General features: G+C 41.8%; 1 protein-coding gene across 2 annotated transcripts in view; it reads right to left on the reverse strand.

The window, feature by feature from the left end:
• LOC145393867 (sperm-associated antigen 7 homolog) overlaps window positions 1-7,583 on the reverse strand; it is a 132,462-nt gene extending 124,879 nt beyond the window's left edge. Inside the window, exon 1 of one of the 2 annotated variants that reach the window (XM_080267925.1) lies at window positions 7,479-7,583. In XM_080267925.1, coding sequence (XP_080124051.1) covers window positions 7,479-7,557 — 79 coding nt within the window. In that variant the 5' untranslated portion in view covers window positions 7,558-7,583. Of the gene's footprint in view, window positions 1-7,450 lie in introns of both variants that reach the window. The other variant, XM_080267926.1, reaches the window with a different exon arrangement.
• Window positions 7,584-22,749: the final 15,166 nt, after the last annotated feature.

Raw genomic sequence — 22,749 nt, forward strand, 5'->3', positions numbered from 1 at the left:
GCAATTAGGCAATAGTTAGAGAAATGGGAGCGGTCACCCTTTTTTGGGACAGGCTGAATGAGGGCAAACTTCCAGCAAGAAGGAAAGATGTAAGTTGAAGGACAAAGGCAAAAGAGTTAACCTAGGCATGGTGTAAGCACAGAAGCAGTTCTTGAGGACAATAGGAGGGGCTCCATCAAGCCCATATGCCTTGTGAGTACCAAGGCCAGTGATGACAGAAAATACATCAATTGAAGGTATTTTAATGTCGGCCATGAGGAAGTCAGAGGGGGGAAGAGCTGGAGAGACAGCACTGGAATCATCTAAAGTGGATCTGGAGGAGAAAGTCTGAGCAAAGAGTTCTGTTTTATCAGTAGAAGAAACAGCTACAGAGCCATCAGTGTGGAAAAGAGGAGAGAAGGATGAGATTTTTGGCAAGGTGCCAGAAGGAGCAGGAAAATTTGAGTTGGAAAATACAAAGCATTTAGGATAAAATTATTTTTTGCAAAGCAAAGAACAGACTTAGAAAAATTCTGGGCATAAACATGGGATTCAGGGGTGTGTTGGCTCTGGCATCTTTTGTAGGCCTTCTCCTTGTTGTGGGCAGCTTTAAAACAAGCTTGAATAAACTATTTTTTTTTTTTTTTTGCATTAGTCAAAGGACATAAAGGAATATATGCTTCCATGCACGAGAGAATAACCTCCGTAATGGACAAGGTAGCTACACTCAGATGGCTCTAGGCCATGGAAGCAATAATCATTCCTGGGAAAGTCAAAGAAGTAATGTGAGGGTCTCCCAATCAGCAGCTCCAAAATGTCACAACAGACGTTTCTTTGAAGGGTTCACAGGTTTCACTGGAGCAATAGGACAGGTTAAGGTGATAAGGTTGTGATCGGAGAAGCCCAACGGGGATGAAAGATTTACAGTGAAAGCAGAAGGATTAGTTGTAAGGAAGAGGTTAAGTATGTTGGATCTCTCTCCAAGGCGGTCATGGATACAGGTAGGGTACCGTACTAGTTGCTCTAGGTCTCTGAGGATAGAAAAGATATAGGCTTGTTCAGCAGGTGGATCAGTGAAAGGAGAGGAGAGCTAAAGTGGTGGTGAATACTGAAATCTCCTAGAATGGAGATTTCAGAGAAAGGAGAAATGGATAGGATGTGTTCCATCTTAGAAGTAAGATAGTCGCAGAATTTTTCATAGTCAATAGAATTAGGGGATAACTAAACACCACAGATATACGGTACTATATTTAGTCAAAGAACGACAGGAAAGCTTAAGCCAGATAGTAGAGAATTCAGAAGAATCAAGTTCAGGAACATGAGCGCAATATAAGTACAGTAGTTGCATACACATACAGTATGCGACAGCCACTTTTGGCTCTGAAATGAGTATAGAGAAATTAGGAGTGGACATTTGTGCTGGGAGGGGGTTGGTGATAGCCAATACCCTCTTCAGGCAAAAAATGATCCACAGGTATACATGGCAAGTGATGAGAAGGGTGGGTGGTGAACTGAATGAAAGGAAGGCAATGATTGATTATGTGTGTGTGGATGAAAGGATGCGAAGATGTGTAATGGATGCAAGAGTTTATAGAGGTTGGGGGAGTGGACTTTCTGACCACTACTTGGTGGTGGCCAGAATTAAAATTCAAGTAAGATGGAGAAATAGAAGAAGGGAAAGACGAGAGGAAGGAGTAGTTGCAAGGAGAGTGGAAAGGTTACAAGAGGATGAGAAAAAGGCAGAGTATAAGAGAGAAGTGGAGGAATGATTGGGCAAATATGAATTGGAGCAGATGGGAGACGTGGAAGGTGTCTGTAGGATATTTACAGAAGAAATATGTGCAGCATGTGATGTGGTGTGTGGAAGGAAGAGAAGATGGAGGGGGGTGCAAGGAACAGCGTGGTGGACTGAAGAGGTGAGACAGGCTGTGGCACAAAAGAAGAAAGCATACAATGAATGGATGAGAAATAGGGGCGTGGAAGAAGTTGAGAGGCGGAAGAGAGAGTTATATGTAGAAAGAAAGAGAGAGGTGAAAAGATTAGTAAGAGAGAGTAAGAAGAGAGTGGATGAGGAATTTGGAAGGAATTTGAGTGTAAAGTGGAGGGACTGTAAGAAAATGTTCTGGAAAGAGGTGAAAAGAGTAAGACAGGGTGGAAGTGAAGTTAGCAGGGGAGTGAAAGATAAAAATGGTAGATTACTATTGGAGAAGGGAGAAAAAGTGAGCAGATGGAGAGAACACTTTAAGGAATTGTTGAACATAGAGAATGGAAGTAATGCGAGTATAAGTGGCTGGGGAATGGCTGGGAGAAGGAGGGAGGTGAGAAGACAGGAAGAAATCAGTAGGATAGAAGTTGTGGAAGCAATGAAGAAAGTTAAATCGGGGAAAGCCCCAGGAATTGATGGAGTGTGTGGTGAAATGCTGAAGCATGGGGGAGAGATAGTAGTAGAATGGATGTGGAAGATGTGCAGATTGGCCTGGGAGGAAAGTAGAGTCCCGGAGGATTGGAAGTCAGGTATAATTATTCCCTTGTACAAAGGAAAAGGGGAAAAAGAAGTGTGTGGCAATCATAGGGGCATCTGTCTTCTTAGTATAATAGGAAAAGTGTATGGTAGGATACTTATTGACAGAGTTAGAGAAAGAACAGAGAAATTAGTTGGAGAAGAACAGGGAGGCTTTAGGAAGGGAAGAGGTTGTGTAGATCAGATATTCATTCTTAAATTTTTAGTGGAAAAGTTTCTAGAGAAGGGAAAGAAGTTGTATGCGGCTTTCATGGATTTGGAGAAAGCATATGACAGGGTGGATAGACAAGGATTGTGGAAAGTGTTAAGAATATATGGAGTAGATGGAAAGTTGCTGAATGCTGTGAAGAGTATGTACGATGGTGCAAAGGCTGCAGTGCATGTGGATGGTGAACTAAGTGAATTTTTCTCTTTGAAGGTTGGGTTGAAACAGGGATGTGTCATATCTCCATGGTTGTTCAATCTGTACATGGATGGGGTAATAAAAGAGGTACAAGGTAGGGTAGTGGATGTTGGAGTGGCCCTGGTGAGAGAGGATAGTGTTTGGAAACTCCCTGTACTGTTGTTTGCAGATGATACTGTGTTGTTGAGTGAAGATGAAGGGGAGCTGCAAGGCTTGGTGGATGAGTTTGGGAGAGTGAGTAAGAAACGGAATCTAAAGGTGAATGTAGGGAAGAGTAAAGTGATGGTCTTTGAGAGAGGTGAAGTCAGTGAATGTACAGTGAGGTTGGATGGTGAGGAATTGGAAAATGTGAGTACGTTTAAGTACTTGGGTAGTGTGATGAGTAAGGATGGAGGTTTGGAGGGTGAAGTGCTTGAAAGGGTACAGCAGGGAAGAAAGGTTGCTGGTTCTTTGAAAGCAGTGATAAGAAACAGGGAAGTGAAAAAGTTACTACATGACAGTATTGTGATACCAACTCTAACGTATGGAAGTGAAGCTTGGACGTTGTTGGAAGGACACAAGTCAAGAGTGAGAGCAGTGGAAATGAGTTATTTAAGAGGAGCCTGTGGAGTCACATGGAGAGACAGGCTGACAAATGAGGATATAAAGGAGCGTTGTGGTGTGGATGTGGATGTGATAGGAAGCGTTATGAGGAACACACTGAGGTGGTTTGGCCATGTGGAGAGGATGGAGGGTGAAAGACTGACGAAGAGAGTGTATGTGAGTGAGGTGGAGGGGGGAAGAGGGAGGGGGAGGCCGAGGATGAGATGGAGGGATGGGGTGGAGAGGTATGTGAGAGAGGGGGGTGTGAGTTGGGAGCAGGGCAGTGAAATGGCGGGGGACAGGGCGACTTGGAGGCGATTTGTTTGTGGCCACCCCAAACGGGATTGAGGCGTCTGGCAATAGATAGATAGATAGATAGGAGTTGCCTCAGACAGCTGAGTCTCATGAAGAGAAGGTGATGTTTAGAGGAGAGGTGGTGCTCAACAGAGAGGAAATTAGAGGATAGGCTGCAAATATTGCAGAAATGAAGAAGTGAGTCAGACAGTGGTTGAAAGCACCATATGTAAAAGCTTGACCAGCCAGCCATTAGCCATAGTGTGAAACAACATTTACACTTAAGAGGTACGTAATATTTTGTTCATTCGCCAACTCAGGGGAGACCAGCCTAGAGACAAAGCACAGGCGAAAAAATACACCTGCTTTTTCTTGAGATAGAATTTAACACAATAGTAGTCAAAGGCTGTTCCTTATATATATATCATGATAAAAACTGCATTCCATTTAATAAAGCATGAATGACTAAGTCCAATGCATGCCAACCACATATATATATATATAGCACTGTGTACTATACTGGCTCACATTACAGTGGTCCCTCGTGTTTAACGTGTAAGTTAGCGATTTTCACGCTTAGCGATAGGTTAGAAAAGGTACCAATCCCATGAATTTAGCGATTGTCTTACGCATTGAGCAATGTGGGGCATGAAATGCCTTGCCTGCCCACCACCAGATCGCCATTGTTATCATTGTTGTGAGCATCTGGCGACCTTGGGTGCTTTTTTTTTCTCTCACAGTACCGAGCATTTGGTGTTTTTTGCTGGTGAGTAGATGTATAACCACACAGTACTATATCTGTATAATGTATTGCCAATACAATGTATTTCATTTTCAGCACTTAAAGTAGGAAATCGGGTGTCAAAATGGTGAACTGGAGGATGAGCGCAGACTAACTGATATTTTTCCCATATGGTAGCTATAAAGTACGCTTCGCATTTAGCGATGGTTTTGCCAGCCTAATTCTATCGCTAAATGCGAAGGATCATTGTACACACACAAAAATATCATGCTTTTCTTGATTCTGAGACAGCCTTCAGTCAAGCATATCTTACTTAGAAAAGCTTAGCACTGAAGGTTCTGCAGTTGAAGCGAGCAATACTTTATGGTCACAGTGACTTCTGCCAAGCCAAATATTCGTTCTGAAGTTACACTCAAATCTGCGCGTCATTTATGCACACGAACACTGACTAATAGCTTAAACACAAAATTGCCAAATATCGTTCTCCTCCTCATGTAAGAGTTACTGTCCCTAATTACCCCCATCTATTACCTTCTATCTTATGAAATGCAGTAAATCACTTTTTATTTAGACTATAGTGAGAAGAGTGGTTTAAATATTACGACTAAATAAAGAATGAGTGCGGACGTGTAATGGGGTGTATAAAAGCCCGTGTTGCTTAGAGGCCAAACAGGGATCCTCTGTTTAGCTCCGTGGTAACGTGCACGTGTATGAGGCGCGAGGCCCTGAGTTCAAATCCCAGCCAGACCAGTGATTAATTTGTTAAGTTTCTGTTCAGTTATTACATTGGTTGGCAGCTGTCTGGGATATGAGGCAAGGGCCTTGAGGGCAATGATATTGTTGATAGCCTTACATCCCAGGGGTGAGCTGTCTGTGTGGTTCGCGGGCTCCCCCCAGTGGTGGCCTCCAGTGTGCTACGCTACCACAGGTGTTCGAAACTGACCAAATTAATCACAAGGGGGAGAAAAGAGTGACGTAATGGGATGTATAAAAGCCCGCATTGCTTAAAGGCAAAGCAGAGATCCTCTGTCTGGCTCAGTGGTAACATGGGCGCATATGAGGCGCGAGGGCCTGAGTTCAAATCCCGGCCAGACCAGTGATTAATTTGTTAAGTTTCAGTTCGGTTATTACAGATGTATGTACACGATTTACGTACATAAACCCACACGGCCACCACACAGTATACCCCACTCAATTTGCTGCTTTCGGCCTTCAGTTCTTTTCTTTCTTTACCTTTTCTCCTTTCCCTTTCACCCATTTTTTGTCCTGAATCTTTAATGGTTTTCAATTAGACTTTATTAAGCTGCTAACAGTGTCAAGGTAACGGCATTCATTCACGCAGGCAAAACAAGAAATGAAATCTTTTATAAGTCATTTTAATATTTCTTCCAGTGTCAGAAAAAATGCAAATATCGACGATATCGGTTTAGCAAATCATATCAGTTACAGCACTATACATCTACCATTGTCATTTATGCATACATGACCCAAAGAATATCCTCTTCCTTTATTGCCCAAGTCTCACTGTCATAGAGCATTACACTCCTAAAACCTGCTGCATACAAGTCCCTCTTAGCATGGAAGAAGAGCCCTCTCTATGTCACGAGAGAAAGTGGCTCCGTAAGCTTCTTCCAACAACTCCTTGTCCTATCCCAAAAGCTAGCTCCAGCCTATCTCCAGCACATACGGTAAAATGTCCCCCAAATAATGAAACTCCACAAACTCAAAAGGCTCTCCAGAAAAGTCAATCCTTTCCTGTCTCTCTGTATACTCTCCCCAACACACTGCAAACATGAAACTAGCATTATTTCACAGCCTACCTAAGGTACCTTCGGCTTGCACATCAAGTTTCGACATTTTCATTCTTCACGTGTCAATCCTCTTACTTTAATATTTCTGAACCGACAGTCCCTTGTTTTCAAACTTCTCTCCATTTTTTGTTGGATTTTATGACTGCATGCCTCATGGGGTGCAAGGTGTCTCTCTCCAGCCTTTACCTCTTCAGCCTGGGGTGTTACTTTATTCTAGCTCCTGAAGACAATGTCAGTTTAATATCTAGTGACGAAGGGGTTATTCAAGACTACACCAAACCCCTCCAGTTTGAAAATTCTCCTAACAAGGTAAATTAGAGTGGAGATGGCTGAAATTTAATGTAATCATCAAGGAACTAAAAAATAAGTTATTTCAATGACTGATCAACACAGTAGTTGTCAGAAAATATACATACAGCTATATATATATATATATATATATATATATATATATATATATAATGGAAATAGCCTTAAATAGTGCTACTTATCTGAACAGCAAACACTAATTACCTGTCCTCGCCCCAGAGGGGCTTGGGGACAGGAATCATTTTCACTCACTTTGTCTATTTGTTTGTCTATCTATTAACACCTTTACATTAAAACTTACTGGTGCAATTTCAACTAAAATTACAGGGATGATGGGCTATGGCCTAATCATCCAAATAAATTTTGGGCCAAGGCCCCCCCAAAATGTAAAAAGCAAAATTTTTTTTTGCCATAACTCCTTTCAAATCATATCATCATGAAACCAAAACCTAAAGGTGCATCTTTCAAATCTACATCCTATAAAATGCCTCATTACATCAGGGGGTCAACTCCAGTTAGCAAAAGGGGGGTCAAAGTCAGGAGAGTTGGGCCTAAAATTTTCGAATGGGCATAAAATCACCAATTTTCACAATTTATTCCAAATTAAATATGACATCTCTGACTACCGGTAGATATCCTGTTGTTCATATAACAACACTAAAATGACTACCGGGAACGGGTTTGCTGAGCCTTGGCACCGATTCTTGTTTAAAATTGGTCTGATCAACCTGCCTTGTGACGAATGATAAAATTCAGAATGAAGAATGATTACCGAGTTATATTTTCCTGACAAAATAAATAGTTCTTACCAAAGACTACTGGCATCAGAACGCCTACCTCGTAACATTTTCCTTTGCTTGTCATTCACACTCGGTGGTTTATCCATTTTACTCATAATTGAATCTAATAGGTCCATGGCTGCCAGACTTGTTATGAGGCCGGGCTTCTTCTTCTTTTCTGTTGACTTTGGCGGAATGGCGGGTTCATAGGCAATGCCTTTGTGCACCAGCAACTCAACCATATTCAGCTTTTTAACCCCCAACCCCACCTACCCATCCTGTCCCATCATTTCATACTTTCTTCAATTTAAGTTCCATTAAAAAACACCTTTGGAAATTTGGCACCATTTTACTTATGAACAAAGACAGGATAAGCAGTTTTGTTTCCCCGAAAGGAAAAAATGCCGGAAATTTTACCAGTCACGCTTTACCCTTTTCGGTGTCTCCTATTTTCCCTCTTCAGACCTTGCCCGAGGGGTGAGACAAGACACAATCTCTTTCCTAGGAGATAGGAGGAAGATAGAGGAGATACAAGGAACACAGAGGAGGTTAGAAAGCGTTGCCTAAGAGCACGGAGCGTCCCGTTACAGAAAACGGTATTAGGGCTACCTGTCATTTCAATAGTAATTCTTTGTTTTTGGGCTGACTATGGTATTATTTCAGTATGTTGTGAGCCTCTAAGTTTCGTAGTGTCCGGCTGTCGAGTGAAGCTGCACAGACGTTTTACTTTGCCCTGCTTGTTTTTCTCTGAAACAAACGATTTATATGAAACCATAGCTGCCTTTTAATTTTATTTGAGTAACATGCAGAAGGTTAAAAAAAAAAAAAAAGTTCATAGAGAAACCGAAATAGAAAATGAAGAATATAAAGGGCTGAGAAACGACAGCAATAGTAATATAAGGCAGTAAAGTAGGGACATAAACGAATTATCAGGGCAATTATCCCATGAACTCTGTTCGACTAGTAGAAATATCATCCAAAAGTGTGTGTCTTTACCTATTTGTATTTACCTATTTGTAGTATACAGGAACTGAGCAATGCTCGTGTTGTCCTGTCTCCATATCCACATTTATCAAGTCTACCTTTACACACATGAATGTTTTTCTCATGCACCACCTCTTTGTCTAAGTCGTTCCAAATATTTAAGTATTTACCTAATATACCTAATTGTGATATACACGGAATGTACTATGCTCGTGGGTTTCCGTCGCTGTTTCTCAATAAGTCGAATTTAGCTTTAAACTCGTTTAAGTTTTTAGACTGGACGATCTCTTTGTCCAGGCTATTCCATAAGTCTATACTTCTGTAAGGAAAGCTATATTTCTTGATATCCTTCAAGCAGCTTGACTTTTTCAATTTCATTCCATGTCCTCTTGTTGCTCTCTTATCCCATACAAACAGATCTTCTTTGTCAATTTTATCTACTCCCACCATGGTCCTGAAAACCGCAATCATGTTTCCCCTCTTTCTCCTTTCCTCTAACGAAGGCAAATCCAGTTTTTCCAGTCTCTCTCTGTATGACAGGTCTGTCAGACTGGGGACCATCTTGGTTGCTGTTCTTTGTATTCTCTCAATCTTGTTTATATCTTTCTTTTTGTGTGGGGACCACACTACCACTGCATATTCTAACCTGGGGCGGATCATGGTCACTATCAATTTTTTCATCATTTCCTCATCCATATAATGAAATGCTACTCTTATGTTAGTCAAGAGTTTATAAGTCTCTCCAACTATCTTGTTAATGTGCTTTTCTGGTGACAAACTATCTTGGACCAGCACTCCCAAATCTTTCTCTTCTCTCCTTTTTGTGATTAATTCATTACCCCAAAAATAATTCAGTGATGGTCTCCTGGTACTTTTACCCATTTCCAATATTTTACATTTCTTTACATTAAATTTCATTTCCCACGTCCGGCTCCAATTGTGTATCCTATCCAAATCCTCCTGCAGTATTTTACAATCCTCCTCAACCTCTATCTTCCCCAAGATCTTTACATCATCAGCAAACAGACTTGCATAACTGTTCACTCCATCTACCATATCATTTACGTAAATCAGGAACATTACTGGCGCCAACACTGAGCCTTGAGGGACTCCACTTGTTACTTCCCTCCATCCAGACATCTTTTCCTTTATTACTGTCCTCATTTGTCTGTCTCTCAAAAAGTCTCTCATCCATTCCAGAAGTTTCCCCTTTAGTCCTCCTATATATTCTAGTTTCCACATTAGTCTCTTATGAGGTACCTTGTCAAAGGCCTTCTCTAAGTCTAAGTACACACAATCCACCCAACCATCTCTCTCCTGTACCACATCAATCGCTCTTGAGTAAAAGCTCAACAAGTTTGAAACACATGACCTTCCACTTCTGAATCCAAACTGACATTCAGCCAAAATATTCATCTCTTCCAGATATTTTATCCATCTGTCTTTCAGGATTCTCTCACACAATTTTGCGACCATGCTGGTTAGAGACACTGGTCTATAATTCAGGGGTTCTTCCCTGTTTCCTCCCTTGTAAATTGGTACCACATTTGCCCTCTTCCATTCTTTTGGCACTTTCCCCTCTTCCAGTGAGCATACAATTAAGCTGTGAATTTTATCCGCCAGTTGTTCTCTGCATTCCTTCAGTACCCAATTAGAAATTCCATCAGGTCCTGGGGCTTTCCTTACATCTTGAGTTTCCAGTAATTTATACACTTCCTGTACCTCCACTTTTATATCTTTCATCACCGGAATATTTCTAATCACTCCCTCCCCTTCCACAAGCTCCTTTTCTTTAGTGAAAACTGACTGGAAACGTTTGTTCATTATTTCTGCTTGCATTGCCGCATCCTTAAAGACCTCTCCTTCTACTTTCAGCTTGGTGATTCCTTCCTTTTGTTTCAGTTTGCCATTAACAAATCTATAAAACAGTTTGGGCTCATCCTTGCATTTGTCAATTATACCTTTTTCAAAATTCCTTCCTTCTTCTCTACGTATTCTTGTGTATTCATTTCTTGTTGTTTTATATTCTTCCTTTGTTCTGTCGTTACCTCTCTTTCTCCAATTGTTCCACGCCTTATCTCTCTCTTTTTTTGCTATCATACACCTTCTATTAAACCACTCCTTTTTCCTGTTTTCTTTCCCTCTTACTCTTGGTACAAATTTTTCCACTCCCAAATTATAGAGGTCTAGAAAGATATCCCACTTCCTCTGTATCTCTCTTGTTTCTCTGAATTTTCTCCAATCCGCATTTTCAAAAAAGTTTCTCAATCCTGTAAAATTTGCTTTCCCAAAGTTGTATCTTCCCTGTCTATGAAGCTCGTCTCTTGGCTCGACGTTTCCTATTAACATCTGGAACTCAATGACCACGTGACCACTTTTTCCCAAAGGACAGAGATATTCCAATGATTCTATTACATCGGGTTCTTTGGTGAACAGTAAATCTAACCTTGCTGGTGTGTCCTCACCTCGAAACCGCGTCTCTTCTTTGACCCATTGCGTCATCACATTATTCTATCTAGGCTATCTATCTATTGCCAGACGCCTCAATCCCGTTTGGGATGGCCACAGACAAATCGCCTCCAAGTCGCCCTGTCCCCCGCTATTTCACTGCCCTGCTCCCAACTCACACCCCCCTCTCTCATATACCTCTCCACCCCATCCCTCCATCTCATCCTCGGTCTCCCCCTCCCTCTTCCACCCTCCACCTCACTCACATACACTCTCTTCGTCAGTCTTTCACCCTCCATCCTTCTCCACATGGCCAAACCACCTCAGTGTGTTCCTCACAACGCTTCCTATCACATCCACATCCACACCACAACGCTCCTTTATATCCTCATTCGTCAGCCTGTCTCTCCACGTGACTCCACAGGCTCCTCTTAAATAACTCATTTCCACTGCTCTCACTCTTGACTTGTGTCCTTCCAACAATGTCCAAGCTTCACTTCCGTACGTTAGAGTTGGTATCACAATACTGTCATGTAGTAACTTTTTTACTTCCATGCTCACTTCCCTGTTTCTTATCACTGCTTTCAAGGAACCAGCAACCTTTCTTCCCTGCTGTACCCTTTCAAGCACTTCACCCTCCAAACCTCCATCCTTACTCATCACACTACCCAAATACTTAAACGTACTCACATTCATTATTATATTAATAACATAGTGCCCCACGAATCCTCGCCGCCTCCCGAGTACCATTCCTCCCAGTTCACCTCTTTACAATTAAAGTCACCCACCAAAATTATATTATTGCTTTTCTCAATTATTTTTTGCAAGTAGTTAGCCATATCTGACAACATCTCATGGTATTCGTCATCCTTCCATGCTCTCGTCTTTGGGGGAACATACACTACCGCCATATCTCTCTTAACATTCTCTCCAGTTTCTAATTTCATATATATCACTTCAGCCCTGCCTTCTCCCATTTCCACAGTATCTACATTTATGTTGTTCTTCACTGCTATCATCACTCCTCCTCCCTTTTTTTCTTTTCAGTCTTTTCTCCCCAGTTTGTATTTACCATCTCCCAAATGAACATCAATATCTTCTCTTAATTTGGTCTCTACAAAGCACAAAGTGTGTGTGTGTGTGTGTGTGTGTGTTCTTACTTTAACATGAATGAGTCAAGCTCGTACTGTCCCGTGTATTAAATCACTGTTATCATACATATCCTTAAATTTATGAATTGTTTTGACGCACACTATTTCATTCGGTAGTGCATTCCACTGATCAATTGCCCTATTTGGGAAACTGAATTTCCTTACATCTTTGTCGCCTCTCTTTTTATGTAGTTTTTTGCAGTGTCCTCTTGCTAAGGCTTCCCCACAGGTTATATATTCATTTATGTCTATTTCCTCTTTCCCCGAGATGCATTTATATAGCATCATGATGTCTCCTCTTTTTCTCCTCTCCTGTAGTGTTGCTAGATTCAATTTTAGGCTACTAGTCTTTCTTAGCAATTTAGATCCCTTAAGCTTGGTACCCATCTTGTAGCTGCCCTGTGTACTTTTTCAGTCTTATCTATGTGTTTTTTGAGATGAGGATTCCAGACTACTGATGCATATACTCCAGAGTTGATCTGATGAATAATGTTATTATCTTTCTCAGCACGTCTTCATTTACACATGTGAAAGCTATTCTCATATTAGCAAGCAATGTATACATGTTACGTACCTTCTCACTGATGTGGTCAACCAGCGATAGTCTGTTATTGATAATCACTCCTATGTCCTTCTCCCTTTCTGATATGTGTAGGGTTGATCTTCCAAACTTATAATCCCAATCTGGTCTCTTCTCATTTTACCAAACTTAATTACATGACACTTGTCCACATTCAATTCCATTTGCCATTTATTGCTCCATTCTTTTTGCAAGAATCTGTTAGTAATTTTCCTTTGTACTTTTGCATCATCCACAAATATATTTAGATAGCTTCCATTTCCAGCGTTATTGTCTATGTCATTTATATATACTAAAAACATAAATGGTGCCAGCAATGAGCACTGTGGAACTCCGCTATAGTCACTTTCCTCCATGATGAGTAATTTCCCATTGGTACTGTTATGCTGAGTGTTTGTAGGTCGACTTCTCGTCCTAAGAACACCAGCGACTGAGCGGGGTCCTCTTTCCGGACCGGAAGTAAAGCACCCACAAAGGAACAGGACATAAAAAAAAACAGGCAGTATACCTTAACACATCTATTGCCTTAATTCTACACCGTTACAATATAACAGAGTGATATTTGATATACAGGAGACAGGGACACAGAGTTAGCCTTTGACACCACAATGCACAGTTACACTTAACACACAGTACAATGCATGTACACTTATGTTGTTAGTTATATGTAGCGATACCCGTATTTCATCTTTAGGCAGAATATATATTTAATTGGATGCAAGGGGAATGAATAAGATTAAGAGTCCGTGGGGTGAATACTACTATAATTGGACAGGGTGCGGATCGCGACACTTGATGTAGTCACTTAGTCGCGGCGGCACTTATACACAGACTTTTGATCCGCCCGCGCACCCTAGTCTCCGTTCACAGTTACTGAAAGTTCTTTCATTTGGGATTCACACAATCACTATAAGTTCTCTTACTTAGGGTTTAAGTTATGTTCTGTTCTGCCGGGTATCGGTTCTTATAGACTAATAGTAACTGTCACTTGCTTTACACTGGACTTCACTTGGTCACTGTTCACTGTTATTTCCCCTGGTTTGTTCTCGGTACAAGAGGCGTCACTATTTACCCGTGTATCCTGGGTAGAGATCACTCTGAAGTACGGGCGTGAGGAGAAAGCCCTAGGGGAAGCCTGCCTGCAAGGGGCAATACACTGCCCGTGTCCTGGTCGTCGGTGAGGTGCAGAGAGGCCCTCCTGTCTGGGGACCTCGACCTGAGAGGAGGCCCTCGTACTGGAGCCTCGTTGGTGGGGTGCAGGGAGGCCCTCCGGTCTGGGGGCCTCGACCTGAGAGGTGGCCCTCGGGACTGGGGCCAAACAGCTGGAGGAGGTGAGCCTGTCGCCTCTGGCTCCGTGGGGTGAGGGAGCCTGGGTTGCCTTCGTCTGGAGGGTGCTGGTTGGGCCTGGGAGTCCTGGGACTGCGGTCGCCTGTAGGGAAAGGCGCCAACAGGGTTGGGCTACGGCACCGTCTCCATCTGGTGTCCGACAGGAACAGAGATTTCCCAGGGGTAGGAGGTAGGGCCGGTATCGGGCCTTGCTACCACTCTGGCGACACCTCTGGGACAACACTCCCGGATGGTGACAAAGGGCTCCCACAGGAGGAAAAGGCAGGAGAAAGGTACACGGAGTCCGTGTCCTCTCCGGTACGTACTAAAGCCGTAGCCTTGGGTCGCCTTACCCTGGTATGTACTACGGCCGTAGCCGTAAGCCTACCCGTCTTACAAGAAGCAACTGAAGGGCGTACAGTGGCCGCTCCTTCCCCGTCACGTACAGTGGCCGTCGACGCGGTGTTGCTCCCGTAGTAGGGAAAAGCAGGAGAGGGGTGCAAAGAGGCCGCACCCCCTCCGGTACGTACTGAGGCAGTAGCCAAGGGCCTGTCTACCCTTGTACGTACTTTGACCGTAGCCGGGAGCTGATCTTCCCTTAGAGAAGCAACTGAAGGGCGTACAGTGGCCGCTCCTTCCCTGTCACGTACAGTGGCCATCGACGAAGTGTTGCTCCCGTAGGAGAGAACAGCAGGAGAGGAATGCACAGAGGCAGCGCCCTCCCCGGTGCACACTAAAGCCATAGCTGAGAGTCCCCTTACCCTGGTGTACACTTCTGGCCGTAGCCTTGGGCCTCCTGCCCTTGGGCCTCCTGTCATTGGGGTGGTAACAATGGCCATCGACACAGTGTTACCTGGGACTGAATCCTGTTCAGTCCCACCCTGATTCTGGTGATGGCTGTCCCGCCCGCAAGGTCATTGCCTTTTTCCGGTCACCTGGTGTACAGTGGCCGCTCCTTCCCCGTCACATACAGTGGCCATCGACGCGGTGTTGCTCCCGTAGTAGGGAAAAGCAGGAGAGGGGTGGACAGAGGACGCACCCTCTCTGGTACGTACTGAGGCCGTAGCCAAGGGCCTGTCTACCCTGGTACGTACTTTGGCCGTAGCCGGGAGCTGATCTTCCCCTAGAGAAGCAACTGAAGGGCGTACAGTGGCCGCTCCTTCCCCGTCATGTACAGTAGCCGTCGACGCGGTGTTCCTCCCGCAGGAGAGAACAGCAGGAGAGGGATGCACAGAGGCAGCGCCCTCCCCGGTGCACACTAAAGCCGTAGCCAAGGGTCCCCTTACCCTGGTGTACATTTCTGGCCGTAGCCTTGGGCCTCCTGCCCTTGGGCCTCCTGTCCTTGGGGTGGTAACAATGGCCGTCGACACGGTGTTACCTGGGACTGAATCCTGTTCAGTCCCACCCTGATTCTGGTGATGGCTGTCCCGCCCGCAAGGTCGTTGCCTTTTTCCGGTCACCTGGTGTTGGGGTAGTTGCGGGGAAAAAGGACTCAGGACAGCAGTGTCCCAGTGACCCTCTTGACCTGGGTCACTAGCCCCACCGTTGTGTCCTCCTGGGGTGGTGGTGTGGTAGCGGCTCGGTGGGGGGGTGGCGGGGTGGGTGGTCCGGCGGCGGGTATTTTAGGAACTGTTCTCATTTCCGTTTTTCTGAGAAAATCCTGCCTCCAACAGTACAGATTGCCTTGAATACCTCCTTGACGGTACAGTTTCCATAAGTCTTTGGTGCGGTACTCTGTCAAATGCATTCTTGAAATCTAAAGATATTGTCCATCCATTCTTTTCTGTATTGTTTCTGTAACTCTATCACAGTAGCTTAATAGAGTAGTAACACATGATTTTCCATTTCTAAAACCGAACTGCCTTTCTGTTATCATACTCTGTTCTTCTAGATGGTTTACCCAAACACTTCTTATCAGCTTTTCTAGTATCTCACAACACTGGTCGGTGATACTGGTCAGTAGTTGAGTGCATGGATTCTGTCTATTCCCTTTCTTAAATAAGGAAACAATTTTTGCTTTCTTCCAAATATCAGATAGTTTACCTTGACCTAAGGATTCCTTGAATATTAACTGCAACGGTCTGCATAACACCTCTGTACCTTCATGTAGCACCCAACCGGAAATTTCATCAGGACCATTTCCTTTTCCTTTGTCTAATATACTTAACTCTTCCTGTACTTCTTTCTCTGATATCTGTGTATCTGGTAATGTGTGTGTGTGTGTGTGTGTGTTCTTACCTAATTGTTCTTACCTAATTGTATCTTTACAGGAATGACTCAAGCTCGTACTGTCCCGTGTCTTAAACCATATTTATCGTACATATCCTTAAATTTGTGAATTGTTTTGGCACACACTATTTCATTCGGTAGTGCATTCCATTGATCAATTGCTCTGTTTGGGAAACTGAATTTCCTTACGTCTTTATCACCTCTCCTTATGCAGTTTTTTCCAGTGTCCTCTTGCTGATGCTTCTCCATATGTTAAGTAATCATTTATGTCTATTTTCTCCTTTCCTGATATGCACTTATATAGCATTATCATGTCACCTCTTTTCCTTCTCTCCTGTAGTGTTGGTAGATTCAGTTTATTTAGTCTTTCTTCGTAGCTTAGGTCCCTTAAGCTTGGTATCCATCTTGTAGCGGCCCTTTGAACTTTTTCAATCTTGTCTATATGCTTTTTGAGATGAGGACTCCACACTACTGATGCATATTCCAGGGTTGGTCTAATGAATGATGTTATTATCCTTCTTAGCATGTCTTCATTTATGTATGTGAATGCTATTCTCATATTTGCAAGCATTGTATACATGTTCCGTACCTTCTCGCTGATGTGGTCAGCCGGAGATAGTCTGTTATTGATAATCACACCTAGGTCTTTCTCTCTTTCTGATGTGTATAGGGTTTTATTTCCTAACTTATAATCCCAATCAGGTCTTTTTCCACTTTTACCAAACTTGATCACATGACACTTGTCCACATTGAATTCCATTTGCCATGTACTACTCCATTCATGAAGTTTATTTAATTCTTATTGTAGCTCCCTACAAGAGTCTGTGCTAGTAATTCTCCTTTGTATTTTTGCATCATCTGCAAACATATTCAGATAGCTCTCATTTCCAGTGTTACTGTTTATATCATTTATATACACTAAAAACATGATTGGTGCCAGCACTGAACCCTGTGGTACTCCACTAGTCACTTCTTTCCATGATGAGTAGTTTCCTCTTAGTACTGTCCTCATTTCTCATTTTATGAGAAAGTCTTCCATCCAACGAAACAGTTTGCCTCGAATTCCTTCTTGATGGTACAGTTTCCATAAAAGTCTTTGGTGTGGTACCGTGTCAAAAGTTTCTTGAAATCTAAATAGATACTGTCCACCCATCCTTCCCTTTCCTGTATTGTGTTGTTACTCTGTCATAGTAGCTCAACAGATTAGTAACACATGATTTTCCTTTTCTGAAACCAAACTGTCTTTCTGTTATCATACTGTGTTCTTCTAGATGATTTACCCAAGCTTTTCTTATAAGTTTTTCTAATACCTTGCTTACAACACTGGTCAGTGATACTGGTCGGTAGTTGAGTGGATTTTGTCTTATTTCCTTTCTTGAATAAGGGGACAATATTTGCTTTCTTCCAAATATCAGGTAGTTTACCTTGACTCAAGGATTTCTTGAAAATTAAAAATAATGGTTTACTTAACTCCTTTGCACATTCTCGTAATACCCAACATGAAATTTCATCAGGACCACTTGCTTTTCCTCAGTCTAATTTACTTCACTCCTCCTGTATTACTTTTTCTGCTATTTGTATATCTGGTAGTATGTGTGGACATGCGTGTTCCACATAGTCCCTCTCAAAATTTTTTTCTTCTGTAAAAACTAATTGGAAATTCTTATTTAGTGCTTCACAAATATCTTTCTCTTGTGTATAAGTGATTCCCTCGTCCGTAATGGATTGTATTATATCTTTTACTTTGGTTTTGCTTCTGATATAGCTGTAAAACACCTTTGGTTGATCACTACTTTTATTTATTATATCCTCCTCAAACTGTTTTTGGGCTTCCCTCCTTATTCTCGTATAGTCGTTTCTTGCCTGTTTGTAATTATTATACGCCCTTTCACTACTGTGTCTTCTGTATCTATTCCACAACAAATCTCTTCTTTCTTTTGATTTTTTACATTCTGTATTGAACCATTTCTGTATTTTCTTACCTGCTTCTTTGTGCTGTGGGATGTACTTCTGGACTCCTATTTCATAAAATTCACAGAATTTTTTATATACAGCATTTAAATCTTGTCCTCTAAGCTCATTTTCCCAATCAACTTCTAAGAAATACTTCTTTAGGTCTTGATAATTTCCCTTTTTATAGTTTAGGCTCTTTTGTAACTGTCATTGCTGTTTACTATGTCATATGCTATCCTGAAGTTATAATTTAGTACTGCATGATCGCTTTTGCCGAGTGGAGGGTGATATATTAAACTGTCAATATCATTTTCTTGCCTAGTAAATATTAGATCTAGCACTGAAGGTACATCAAGTCCTCTTTTTCTGGTGGTTTCCCTCACATGTTGCGTTAGGAAAAACTCTTGTACTAGATCCAGGAGCTTTTGGTCCCAACAGCTTTCTTGGCTAATTATATCTAGAGTATTCCAATTTATATTTGTATTGAAATCCCCAGTTAGTATAATTCTTTCCGATTTCTCTTCCATTTTATGTAGTAATGATCTTATACTTTGAATTGTACTCTCTTCCAGGTCCTCATATTCGTCTCTTTCCCATGTGTTTGATCTGGGTGGCATGTACAAATTGGCTACAATTACTTTATCTTCAGATGTGTTGATCTCTACTGCAATCAGTTCTACTTGTGATGGTATATCTAGGTTTATTTCCTTGACTTTTAGATTTCTCTTAGTTAATATTATAATTCCTCCTCCTTTTTTTTAATTTCTGTCTCTTCTCCATATATTGTATTCCTCTAAGTTTAGTATGTCATTGGATATCCTTGGTGTTAATTTTGTCTCAGTTAGGCATATTATTTGTGGTTCATTTTCTCTGACATAATCATTCATCTCTAGTAATTTTGATACCATTCCATCCACATTTGAGTACATCAACTTTATCATTTTGTTTATATACTTGTCATGACATGGTTCTACTACCTTCCTCCTTTTTCTTCCATCCTGTTTGTGTACCACTTTCGTACCTGCAATCCTATTACTTTGTAAAAAAATTTCTTCTCTTCTGATCTTCCCTCATTTTTTGTTTTTGCTTCCTCCCTTTTCTCTTTCAGTAATTCCAGTTCCTCTTGTGTTAGGCATCTTTTTTCCATACATTTTTGAACTCCTCTTTTTCCATAAGATTCTTTGCATTTTTTAGTATCTCTTCCATAGTGTTTACACTCTAGAAAGTCATCTTTAGAGGTCTTGTCATGCTTTTCTCGTATTTCCCTAACCTTTTGTGTTCCTCTATGTCTTTACTACAGATTTCCTCTGATACTTCTTTCAGTAAGCTCATTACATTTTGCCATCTCCTTTTTGTCTCTTGTGATCTTGTTTTTTACTTCTTCCTCTTCTATACCAGTGATTACTATAGATTTGTTTATCTCTACTGAATCTCTGACTAACTTTGGATTGTTTTGGATTATTCTTTTCACTTCCTTTTTAATGCTTTTTTCCTCCACCCTTGTTTCTAATTCATTCTTTACTTTCACCATTTCAGCATACGTGGTTTCTACATCATTTTTGTAGCTTTGCACAGCTTCATTCACCTGTGTTATCTTCTCCTCAATATCACTGCTTGGTCCATAAGACTACTTGCTTGCCTAATTGTCTCTGTGTCATTTTTGAACTCTTCCATAACACTCTCGTGATTGACTACTGTACTTGCCATTTCACTCACTTTCTTCCTAAGCGTACTCAATTCCACTGTTAGTTCACTGATGGTTGTGTCTTTCTTATTGGCCTCCCTTCCTAGTTTTTGTATCTCTTCCTTTTGCAAGTGCATTTGCTTCTTTATTTCATCAATTTCATTTTTGAAAGCCATTTCTAGTTTGTGTACACGTTCAACCAGTCTATTGTGAGTCTCCACTTCAACCAGTTCTTGGTAGAAATCGTCATTTTGTTTTTTACTTTTATCCCTTTTCTTTTCCAAATTTGTTTTACTAAAGTATGTATCCATTTTGCAATACTAAAAGAACAGAGTATGTACTTAAAGACCATGCACACTTTCCCCGCGTTGCTGTAGTCTAAACAAACCCAGCTGACTCAGCGCATTTTTTTTCCTCATGGTTCTCTTTTCTGTTTGAACAAGTCTTGTTTAAACTTATTATTTTTTTCCTTTTAACAATGAAAAATCATTTAGTCTAACCTGGTACAGAGCTTGACTCATACAAAGATACTAATTTAGGTAATGCCACTGGCCGTCTTGGTTTGGTACGGAGCGCCGATGTCGGACGTCTGTATCTGATGACTCCCTGTGTGTGTGTGTGTGTACGATCCTCTTTTAGAAGTGGGGATCTTGAATTTCTTTTTTCTTTATGACATACGGCGCTCCAGTCGGATTGAGCCGGTGATGGTTTATAAGCAAGGGATGGTTGGGGTTTATTGCTCACGTAATACCACTCAGGGATGAGTGAGGCTGGTCACTCTCATCTTAAATGTCAGGACCAACTTGCTTTAGCCCCGGACTCCTACGCTCCTCATGGGGCAACGTAGGATTGGATGATGATGATGAATGATGACACTTTAAATTAATGCGGGCATGCATTGGTTATATTAAGGCTAAATGGACATTTACAAAATGGACAAACGGAATCCACTTTACCATGATTTCAGAACATGTGGACCTACTGAGTTTGGCTCACATTGCAGCTGCTCAAAGTGGGTTCAAGAACACATTTCTTGGATGTTTTCTTGAGTTCGATACTTATCACTGATATGTTCCTATAGGCGAGTTTCATGTTCTTGAGGTCAAACATAAGACCATCGACTCCGTCTTGCTGCACTGTAACTTATACCCATCGAATGGTCTTCTCTAGTATGGTGGGTTGTTGCCTTCAGCAATATCGAGGGTAGCCTACGTATGGGAAATCCTGTAGAAGGAACGCAAAGGCTGAATATGTAGCACTGGCACCACTCAACTCAGGTGTCTATTTATCCTTGTAGGCTATTGGCTAGCAAATAAAATGAGCGGAGTACTTAGTGATGATAAATGATAATGATGCAGCAGCCCAGCATGCAGTGATGAATGAAGTGCCAAACACAAAGGCCTCGGATTTGGGCTTTGCCTACGGATTTCTTTTTCTTTACGCAAGGGAGAATGAACTGAAGGCAAGGAGCCCAAAAACAGTTTCCTCCAAGATATAACAAAAACAAGATTTGTTCATTTCGAGATGTCTGGGCACACTGTTTGAAAGACTGGACATCATTGGTAACAGGAAATACTGACAGAGGGAGAGAGTTCCAGAGATGACCTGTTGCATACATGAATGACTGGGAGTAACAACTGACTCTTGCATTAGAGAGTCAGACAGAAATGGAATGAGAATTTGATGTTAGACGGGTGCTACGCTTCCGTCATAGTAGTGGAGGGATGCAAGCTAATAGTTCAGGGTAGCAACAGAAAAGAGATAAAGGTGCAACAGTGCGGCGAAATGACATAAGTTGTAAGGAGTCAGTAGGAGCAGGAAAGTTAATGAGACAAAAAGCCTTTGACTCCACCTTGTTGGGAAGGGCTGTACGTGGGGAGCCTCCCCACAAGTGGGAGTTGTACTCTATACGTGTATAAAGTCAACAACTGTGCAGGAGTAAAGAAGGCACAGAGTCGGCTTAGCACACCTAATCTCTTGGAAGCAGATATTACAGGAGAGGTAATATGATCTGCACAAGATAAATCCCGAGAATGAAACCCCAGGTATGTTTAAAGATGATTCAGGATTAAACTGTATTGTTAAAAATTAGAGGGTACTCTTGCAAAAGATTTTGTTGAGTTGATAGATGTAAGAACTATAGTTCATGATGCATTAGAAACAAGATTACTTTTACCCGAATCGGAGATATGAGCTAAGTCAGACGTTAGGTGTGCCATAGCCTCATCCCTTGTTTGTTGAAGAAACTAGTAAGATGGACGCAGTGGGAAGCGAATGGAAAGGTAAAGAGTGGAGTCATCAGCGTATAAGTGGATAAGGTTTGATGTACCGTACAGCTCAGGTAACTGATGGAAAAAAAAAAAAAAAAAAAAAAAAGAGAGCTAGTGATGGGACCGAGCCCTGAGGAACACCACTATTGATAGCTCTAAAAGAATGGTGACCGTTTACAACAGCAGCTATAGAATGACCAGAAAAGAAACTAGAGATGAAGGTACAGATAGGATAGAAACCGTATGAAGGCAGTTTGGAAAATAAAGATTTCTGACAGACTCGATCGAAAGTTTTTGAGGTGTCAAGTGCAAAGGCAAAGCTTTTGTCAGTCCCAACAGGAGGATGATCAGGAGTCTAAAAGGTAGGTGAGATCACCAGTGGAGCGTCACTGGTGGAACCCATACTGACGATCAAAAAGAATGTTGCGATAGGAAAGATGCTTCATTAATTTATTTATTTTTTAAAAGGAATTGACTTGGAAACTTTTGAAACACAAGATGTTGAAACAATTATTGGGCGATAATTAGAAAGATGGGAAAGGTCACTCTTCTTTGGGACAGGCTGAATGAGAGCAAAATTCAGGTAAGAAGGAAAGGTACAAGTTGATAGACAAAGGCGATGGAGTTTCCTTAGGCTGGGTACAGGTACTAAAGCAGTTATTGAGGACAACAGGAGGGACAACCCCACCAGACCCCTATGCCTT

The sequence above is a fragment of the Coenobita brevimanus genome, chromosome 25, assembly GCF_032717465.1.
Source record: "Coenobita brevimanus isolate Jiangsu-jjx chromosome 25, ASM3271746v2, whole genome shotgun sequence".
Classification (NCBI taxonomy): domain Eukaryota; kingdom Metazoa; phylum Arthropoda; class Malacostraca; order Decapoda; family Coenobitidae; genus Coenobita; species Coenobita brevimanus.